General features: G+C 47.4%; 1 protein-coding gene across 3 annotated transcripts in view; it reads right to left on the bottom strand.

Annotated features, from left to right (window-relative positions):
* Positions 1-2,371: 2,371 nt before the first annotated feature.
* LOC311588141 (protein FAM169B-like) overlaps positions 2,372-9,808 on the bottom strand; it is a 90,240-nt gene continuing 82,803 nt past the window's right edge. For all 3 annotated transcript variants that reach the window (XM_084765629.1, XM_084765628.1, XM_084765627.1), the window contains exons 8-9: positions 7,753-7,865; positions 2,372-3,832 (exon numbers count right to left, since the gene is read on the bottom strand). In XM_084765629.1, the coding sequence (XP_084621755.1) occupies positions 3,584-3,832; positions 7,753-7,865 (362 nt within the window). In that variant the 3' untranslated portion in view covers positions 2,372-3,583. The remainder of the gene's footprint in view (positions 3,833-7,752; positions 7,866-9,808) is intronic.

The following is a 9,808-nucleotide window of genomic DNA, read 5'->3' as shown; positions in this document are numbered from 1 at the left end:
ACTGCCATGACATACCTCCTCCAAGAAACTCACACCTACCCCAGCAAGGCGATACCTCTTAATCCTTCCCAAACTGTTCCACTAACTGGGGACCAAACATTCAAATATATGACTCTATAGGTGGCATTCTTATTAAAACTAGTACATAGATAGATGATAGAGATGGATGGATGGATGATTGGATGGATGGACGGAAAGAATAATTTAGTGGGTCAGCTTTAGGTAGTAACAGCAGGATCATAGCTAAGAGCCAAGAATCCCATAGTTACTTGGTCCTTGAAGCCGGCGCCTCAACAGGAGTCCCGCAATGGCTGTCTCTCATTGAAGGGGGGCAGGGCAGCTGATAGCTTCTTAATCCATGGGGCTGAGCACCTCAGCAGGACCCATCTGGTGCTAGAAACCTAGAAGGTTCCTGGGGAGATTCTGGTCCTTGGTCCACAAAGAAAGCTCAGAGACAATGGTTCTGCTGTGCATAATGGAATAGCAGCAGCAGCAGCAATGGACAAATCCACTCAGCCACACAAGGGAGGCCAAGGGAGCAAGTGCTGATGGGCTTCCTTTTGCACAGCCTGTTTATCTGAGCTGCTACCGGAAGCTGCCACCCAGTCACGGTAGGTCCTGTCACATCAATCAGGGCAGACACTTCTTCAGGTGAGGCTCCCTAGTCAGGTCATTCTAATTTATGGCAAATTGGCATTAAAATCAACCATAATACAGGGGATTAGTATATACAAAAAAAAAACCTGCAAAACTTAAACACCAAAAAAAGTCAAATTCGCCAGTGAACTGAACAAACAGTTCTCAAAAAAGGCACATACGAAATACAATAAATATTCCCAAAAGTTTCCAATTTCCTTGACAATACGGAAAATTCAAATTAAAAGCAATAATCTCAATATTGTTGTTGCACTAGATCTAAAAGCCCATGATGAGTGGATGAATAAATGCAGCACTGAATTGTAAAAGTAACTTTGTTCTCTTTTTTCAGTTTATTATTATTATTTATTATAATTTATTCACATTACATCTCGATTGTAGTCCATAAAAGTAACTTTTATTCATCAGATGTAATTGTCTCAGAGGATTACTGCCTCTGTCTGCTAACCTACGCCTAGTCCTGGAAGCTTCTAGCTCCCATATAGCCAAATCTAGGCCTAGAATGTTTTCAGCCCTGAGACTTACTACTGAATAAGCTCACACCCTTTCTAGTTCTTTCTGAGCTCTGGCTGGCTGGTTCAACTCAGCGGCTTGCTCAAACTCCTCTCCAAGATGACTGCTTCAAAATGGCTTCTGTAGCTTCTGACTTTTTGTTCTGCTTGGCCTCAAACTAACTACAGCAATCTGTTCTAATCTTCTGTCTCCTTCTCTGACTCATTCTACCTTCACCTGTGCCTAGCTTCTTCTCTCTGCAACCTGTCTCTGTACAACTGTCCCAGTAAAACTGCCTCCCCTTCCCCTTCCCTTCCCCCACCTCTGTGCTGCTGCCTTTTTAAGTCACCTCTCCCTCTCTGTTCTCTTGAGAGTTGAGCGTGTCCTACTGTGTCAAATCTTTCTCTGATCCATCACTTTGTCTACCTATCAATTTGACATCACTTTCAAACATCTACCAACCAACTTTACCTTCACTGTTTAGGGTTAAAGGTGTGCGCTAAGGGCTTGTCTATATTCTAGCCAGAGTAGCCAAGTTGCTGGATTAAAGCCCCTCTATACCGTAATCCATGTGGTAAAATATTTAGTCATAAAAAGGGAAATGGGTGCTGATACGTGTTGAAACATAGGTAGACCTCTGAACACTCTCATCCTAAGTGAAGAAAGTGAGATAGGATTTCTAGTTATGTGACACGTTCAGAGCAGGCATGTCTGTAACCAGAGAATGTGGTCACCTAAGGATGGTGACACAGTGAAAAGAGAAAGGTTGCCAAGGACACAAGGCTCCTTTGGGGTACTGATTGAGGTGGTGGCTTCAGAACCCTGAAAGCCACTTTTACATTCTGTAAATTATATTAGCAAAAGCTGTTTAAAAATAATAGGAATACTCTGGGCCCTGCTGTCACAGCACTCTGGAGACTGAGATAGAAAGATGGTGTGTTTGTATAGCCTGGACTACACAGCAAGACCCTGTCTCAAAGAGGGCAGGGGAGGAAAGCCTATATAGAAAGTGAGTAATAAACAGAATTGACAATCTTACATAAGCAAGCTCACCACACACTGACACGAGCAAGAGTTTCTTAGGGGCCCTGCACCAGCCTAGAGCTGGCATCCACTGTGCCAACACCAGGATAGACACTGCTCTGAGCCAGAGAACCTCTCCTAACTCCATGGGCATCTTGCAAGTCTTAAAATTAAGCTATTAACACATAGATGGTTTTTATTGAGTAGTAATTTTATTAAATCCCAGGGATACTTGTAAGCTAATTTTCACATAAACAGAAAATAACAAAATCGTCACAACACATGAACTACATGTTAAAGGATGAGTGAGGTCCCACAAAAAGCACCCCTCACAGACTTCATATGCACACGGGGGCCTCGTGATCTCCCTGCATGAGGCTGCAAATTCTGCTTCTTTACAGTTGGGCCCCTCCCTCTTTGCAATGCATATTCAAGGGATGCAAACTGCTGTGGACACTCAAGAGCATCCCATCCAGAGAGAGCAGCTCCCCAGGACTGAAACCAAGCCTCAGTTTAATCCCCCAAGCACAACACAAGGCTTGTCCTACAGAAAGCACATTCCATGCATGGATGAGTGGGTGGGTGGGTGGATGGATGGATGGATGGAGAGTTGGGTAGAAGTAAGGAAGGAGCAAGAGAGGACAGACTGTGGGGGATATAGAAGTAAATCAAAGGGAATATACATACATATATATGTATGCATATGTACATATGTATACACACAGAGAGCAAAATGGGTAGAGGAAGTGGGAGAGAGGAAAAGAAGAGGCAAAGGAAAACAGAAAAGAGAGGAAAGGAGAGATACATGTATATATGCACATATATATGCATGTATGTATGTAGAAATGAGCAAAGAGCTGAACGCTTTGATGACTATATAAGATCCCACAGCATATGTCACCCAACCATTCAGGGATCGTCGAGTGCCAGACCAGCTTTCTCTAGGAGAAATCCTCCCCCAACATCCAGACAGCTGGACCCAATGGCATTGAAAGCATCATAGGCAGTACACAGGGCCTGATACAGCCAAGGCCCGCAGAGGAATATTCAGCCCTGGCGCTTGCCCTTAAGCAGCTCTGAAGCTCTGAGGTTATAATGGAGTTGAATGTGCAACACGGGTGGATGCCATGGCCCACTCTGAGCCCATTCCCACTAAGGAAAGAGGTATGGACTTCTGGGTCTCTTCACAGGGTCCCGTGCATCTCTCTACCATATGTTTCTGGGTAGTGGAAGCAATGGTAGTTTTAATGAATGTGCTAAAGTCTTGGCTCTGCCAACAGTTGGCTTGTAAAAGTGGCTCCCATCGAGTACTTGGCTTACCCAAGAACTTTTTCAGACTCCTTTCTCCCAGGGCCTACAAAGGGAGCCAGAGACAGGCAGGACCCATGGACGCTGTCTTCATGACCAAAGATTATTCAGGGCCACATAAATCTTCAGGATCAGATGCTGGTGAAGCCAGACGGGCCTCTGAGGGGCGAGGAGTTTGCCGCACACGCTTCCGCCATGGCTCGCCAACCAGCCCAGCGACAGCCACTGTCCTCTTGGCTCCCTTCCCCTCCATCTCATGCCAGGAAGGTCTCAGGGGCGTCCCAGCTTCCTCCTCTCTTTCGACATATTCTTGGTAATACTGTGTCATTTCCGGTTCTCTGGTGATCCACTCCTGAAATCAGAAAATAACCCAAAGGCATTCACCTCAAACACTGATGAGGTCACGCTGGACAACGCAGGCCTAGACACTAAGGGCCCAGAGTCACCTGCCTTGGCTTGTCCCCATACTTCATGCTGAGATCAAAGGAGATAAGCCATGTTTGAACATACCAGCTACTCATGCGTGGGGAAATGACATTTTTGTCATGGGTGCACATATTTGCTGGATGGTCTCAAAGGACAACGCATACAAGAAGACAGAGCAGAGCAAGGACGCCATGCAGTCAGCACCAGCATTTGAGGGATGGAGAGATTCGGCTAGCCACAAGTTAGGACACCCCAAAACAGCTCAGGAGGTGCGGGCACCTCCCATGTTGTTATCCCCTACAGTATCGAGCACGGCTTATGTGGCATTCACGCCGCACTGAGTGTCCAAGCCATCTTGAGATGATATCAAGTCTATGGGAGAGTGGGTGAAACAAGGGTACCACTTTACACAGGGGGCTTGAGCACCCAATTTATGGCTCCCATAGACACCAAGGCACAGTTTCCAATGTGTGTGTGTGTGTGTGTGTGTGTGTTCATTTGTTTTTGTTTGTTTGTTTGAGCTGGGGTGTTCCCAGGCTATCCTTGAACTCTCTATGAAGCAAAGAAAGACCAGATCTTCCTGCCTCTACCTCCATAGAGTTGGGCTTACGGATGTGCACGATCACACCCAGTTTATACGGAGCTCCATAAACACTAGGCATTCCAAGCCTAGCTTAAACAGGGGTATCCTGTGCGCGTGCATGAAGCTGCTGGCAGAAGCCACAGGCTATTCAGTGAGAATCCTAGTGCTAGGGCTGGGTTGCCACCCTATGAGCTACAGGTTGCAGTAGGGGGTGCGGAGGCCCTAGAACAATACAGGCCACCACACTCTGACCAGATGCCCACCAGAACTACAGGACAAGCTCCTACTGCTGATGACACACATTCTGGACAAAGGACAAAGGAAAATCGAGCTGACCCTGGAGGCTTCCTCCATTCTGGCCAGTCCCACATGATGCCAGAAGGTGGAACACAGTCTGCTAGACCTGTCCTCAGTGGTCACTCTCAGCAGGGGACCCTGCATGCTCTGCTGCTGACAGACCAGGCAGGATGGATCCACTGAGGTAATACTGTCAAAGCTGTTAATGGGCGCCTGCTTTATGATTGGATGGGAGGCCTGCCCTACAGGAGGAAGCTCACATCTCGCAGTGTAAACTTGCTCAAAAGCTAGTGGCTGGGGCAGGTCATAGGCCCCAGTGGGGAACCTACTGCTAGGACTTTACTAAGTGGACATGACGTGCCTGTTGAAATACCCATTGAGTAGCCAGATGGTGGCTGGGCACGCCTTTCATCCCAGCACTTGGGAGGCAGAAGCGGCTTGTGAGTTCAAGGCCAGCCTGGTGTACTGCATGAGTTCTAGGACTGCCAGGAATGTTACACTAAGAAACCTGGTCTCTTGAAAAACAAATGCTCATGGGTGCTGCTGCTGTCAGCTTTGGTCAGAAAAATCTTCATTTTGCAATGGTGAGTGCGGACTACAGGGAATCACGAGAGCTGAGAGTAACTGACAGATGAGGGCTCTACCTCCGATGTGACATCCTATCACCCCTCCAAGGTTCAGGGGACATCGCAGAAAAGATGGTGAAAAGGAGAGGCCAGCTAGAGGAAGAGGCAGAGTGCCATGGAATAATGTCTTCCAGGCCTGAGCTTAGCAGCCCTGAGCGCATGCGCAAGACCTACAGAAGGTTCCCGCCTCTCAATGTCCTGTGACGGATCCAGGATGGGCTCCTGAGGCCCCACCCCTCTCTGGGGATTCGTAGGCAGCAACTGGCTGAAAGAAGGGGCGAGACATCTTCAGTGGTGTAGCGCATCAGTGGTGTAGCGCATCAGGGGTATAGCACATCGGTGGTGTAGCGCATCAGTGGTATAGCACATCAGTGGTGTAGCGCATCGGTGGTGTAGCGCATCAGTGGTGTAGCACATCAGTGGTGTAGTGCATCAGGGGTATAGCACACCGGTGGTGTGGCGCATCAGTGGTATAGCACATCAGTGGTGTAGCGCATCGGTGGTGTAGCGCATCAGGGGTGTGGCGCATCAGTGGCGTAGCGCATCGGTGGCGTAGCGCATCGGTGGCGTAGCGCATCGGTGATGTAGTGCATCAATGGTGAAGCGCATCAGTGGTGTAGCGCATCAGTGGTGTAGCGCATCAGTGGTGTAGTGGTGTAGCGCATCGGTGGTGTAGCTCATCGGTGGTGTAGCGCATTGGTGGTGTAGCGCATGAGTGGTGTAGCGTATCGGTGGTGTAGCGCATCGGTGGTGTAGCGCATCGGTGATGTAGCACATCGGTGGTGTAGCGCATGAGTGGTGTAGCGCATCGGTGGTGTAGCGCATCGGTGGTGTAGCGCATGAGTGGTGTAGCGCATCAGTGGTGTAGCGCATCGGTGGTGTAGCGCATCGGTGGTGTAGCGCATCGGTGGTGTAGCGCATGAGTGGTGTAGCGCATGAGTGGTGTAGCGCATCGGTGGTGTAGCGCATCGGTGGTGTAGCGCATCGGTGGTGTAGCGCATGAGTGGTGTAGCGCATCAGTGATGTAGCGCATGAGTGGTGTAGCACATCGATGGTATAGCGCATGAGTGGTGTAGCGCATGAGTGGTGTAGAGCATCGGTGGTGTAGCGCATCGGCGGTATAGCATGAAGATGTAAAGAGGACCAGGTAGGAGAAGGAAGGGGGTCAGTGGGAGATGGGGGTGGGGGAGTGGGGGGGGGAGAATAAAGGGTAACAGGCAATGGCTATGATCAAAATACATGATATACAAGTGGGAAATGTTATAATAAAAGTGAGATTGATTCATATATGCCAACATATTTCTAAAGTTGCATTCTGCCTTTGAGTATGCAGCCATCCCCAGACACACACACACACACACACACACACACACACACACACACACACACACACACACATTCAAATACTCCAGAATCCCTCCACTTCCTCTAAAAGGAAATTTTGAAACTCAGTGACCAGAAGAAAAGGCCAACTATATACTCTCTGCTCAGAGCCCTGGCGGGGCCCCAAGTTATCCCATCTTTCTGTTGGAAGCCAAAGGATACAGGCAGCCCTTTCTGCCAGGTAGCAAGGGCTTATGTTTACCCGTGCACGGCTGTCAACAATGATGAAAGACTTACTGTAATATCTTACACCCCAGCAAGTCTTCTAGCCCAGAATCATCTGGTTAGCAGAGTGAGCCATGTTGCTTCACTCGTGTAATGTGAGTTTAGAGTGGACTCTTTAAGGATTTGATAGCAATGCCCTGGTGTGCCACTGGCTTCATGGGAAATGTCAAGTCTTACCAAATATTGCACTAAGGTACTAAGTAAGATTCTTTAACCTTCCTTCCCCTCAAAACTCCAGTTGCAAAAAAAAAAAAAAACAAAAACAAAAAAACCACTCCAGTCGCCTGGAGGATGCAAAGACCTAACTTGATGCTCCTCTTTCTAGCAGCCGGAAGGGGGAAGCAGGAAAGAAAGAGCGGGGTGGATTGGCCTTGCTTTTGTTCTGTGTGAAAGACGCTGACGTGTGTGAAGGTTTGAAATTCAGATTTTTCACTAATTCTCTAACGACACCAGGATCAGGCTCCTGGATTTCTCCAGGCTTCGTAAGTGCTTGTGTAGCTGAGAGAACAGACCATCAAAAGTCTAACTATAAAGGTCTCTTCTTACAGCACTCCCTCTATCCCTGAGACAGGGGGAGTTTTAAGCATTAATCAACATCAGCGCGGCCCACTGCCAAGGAGGAACCCACAGCCTGGGTGTCCAGGGAGCTTGGAGCTACCAGGCAGTGACTAAAAAGGCAAGATGTTGGCTAAGGGGACAGGAAGGCTGGGGAATGGCGCATCGCTACTGTACCTTGTGACTTTCTCCATTATCTGACTGTGTGGGTCCACCACCCTGGGAAGTTTGCCCAGGAGCGTTCAGAGTGTCTGTGTCCTCTTCAGAGCACTCTGGGTGCACTGTGCTCCCTAAACGAGAGAATGGGATGAGCAATGGGGCTCCCTCCAACCCTCAGGACCCCTCCAAACACGTTGATGCTGAGGCCTCACTCCATCCTCTTGGTCCTCACTTTGGCCTTTGCTACAGTGCTCTCCCCGTGAGGACGGCTGCAAGGTGTCAAGGGACACAAAGTGGCAGGTGTGTTTTCTATAGCTGTATAAATCAGCTAGACTTGGCTTAGCAAAATCCTTGAGCACGCTTTATCTCTCTCTGATACAGTGTCACATAGGAATGACAGCCCGTGGACTTCCTAGTCTATAAGTGAGTGCAGGAGCATGGTGAGCCTTGTCTACTTACTCTGTAATGCCTAAGAAAGTGCCTGCCTGCACTGTGAACTATTATCAAGTGAAATGATGGAAGAACGCATGAAAAGATGGGTAAGTGCATGGAGTAGATTGAAACATTCTCCAGTTCCCACCATTCCTGATCTCTTTGTGTGTTGTGAAATAATTCATGCTAGCAAAGATCAAATGTTTACCTGTATGCCACGCCTAACCAATTAGTGTCCCATTGTTTTTAATACACTAATTGGAAAGATATATGCCTGGGGAACCAGACATTCGAGTACATCTGCCATTTCAGGACTGTAATGTAGAAAAGTGACCACTAGAGGGAGCCATAAAACCTGCCTTAGAACAGCATTCAGGTTAGTTAGGCTCCCCACGTTCCCAGGCATACTGGATCACCAAAAAATTGCTGTTGCTGCTCTTCTATTTAATGTATAGCAAAAGGGACAAGCTTAAACGATAGTAGGACTCCAGTTTGCTGGCCCTCCAACTTAGTAAACCAGGCCCACCCTCCCACTTCAAATTATTCACATCTCTGTATACATAACCCATCTCCAGTCTTTTTGGTTTGGTTTTTCTAGATAAACAGTAAGTGGAAGAAAAGCATTTTTCCTATGGATGACAAGTGAATATAATAAGTTCATCTGGAAAAAGGAAAATAAAATTGTGAGCCTTTAAAAGGAAATAAATTAGAGCCGTATGCAATGATTTCCCACCTCCAGACCAAAAAAAAAAAAAAAATTATTTTGCCTTGCAAAAGAACATTTCCTTGTTGACATATTCAATTTCATCCCCTCCAGTTACAAGACTTCAGGCATGTGCAGACTGACTGGGAAATCACATCAGAAGGAATTATGATCCTATCGGTCAAGTTTCAAAGACTTCCCATGAAACTGAGGGGGGGAAGGGAGGGGGCGGGGATTTCCCACAAACTCCTCTCTCAAAGGGTCTAAAAAAAAGTCCAAAAATTATCCAGGGTCATTTCAAGCCACAGATGTTATCAACAGCCAGGGCTGTGCAAACTTTAAAAAGCCCCTGCCCACAAATAAAGCCGATTCACACGCAGATTCTCAGGCATCTGCATGAAGCCCAGGAACTCTTCCTCTAAAACGTGTACAGCTGCAACTTCTCCAAACTCAGAGGCTATGGACGCCGTGGGGGAGGTCTGCTTAGAGTTCCATTTCTCACACACACAAAGTTGTAGGGGCCCTCTAAAACAACAGCGGTCCTCACCCTCAGGCGCGGCCCCTTGGGGGGGTGGGGGAGGGGGAGGTCAAACAATTCTTTTACAGGGGTCATATATCAGATACCCTAGTATCAGATATTTACATTATGATTTGTAACAGTAGCAAAATTACAGTTATGAAGAAGCAGGGAAAATAGTTTTACGGTTGGGGTCACCTCCACATGAGGAGCTGTATTAAAGGGTCGTAGCATTAGGAAGGTTGAGAACCACTGTTGTAAAGACAGCAGAAATAGAGGAGCAAGGGTTAGAATAGAGAAAATAAGTTCAGAAAAAAAAAAGAACTCTAAAAAGCACTGGCTAATAAAAGATTAAAATTAAGTAACATGATGAGATGCCCAAGATAGAGAACCTTCTGGAATGTGCAACTATGAGAAACCCT

Source organism: Acomys minous (genome assembly GCF_964271855.1).
Source record: "Acomys minous genome assembly, chromosome: 2".
In the NCBI taxonomy this organism is placed as follows: domain Eukaryota; kingdom Metazoa; phylum Chordata; class Mammalia; order Rodentia; family Muridae; genus Acomys; species Acomys minous.
This window is presented reverse-complemented; position numbering and strand designations above follow the sequence as displayed.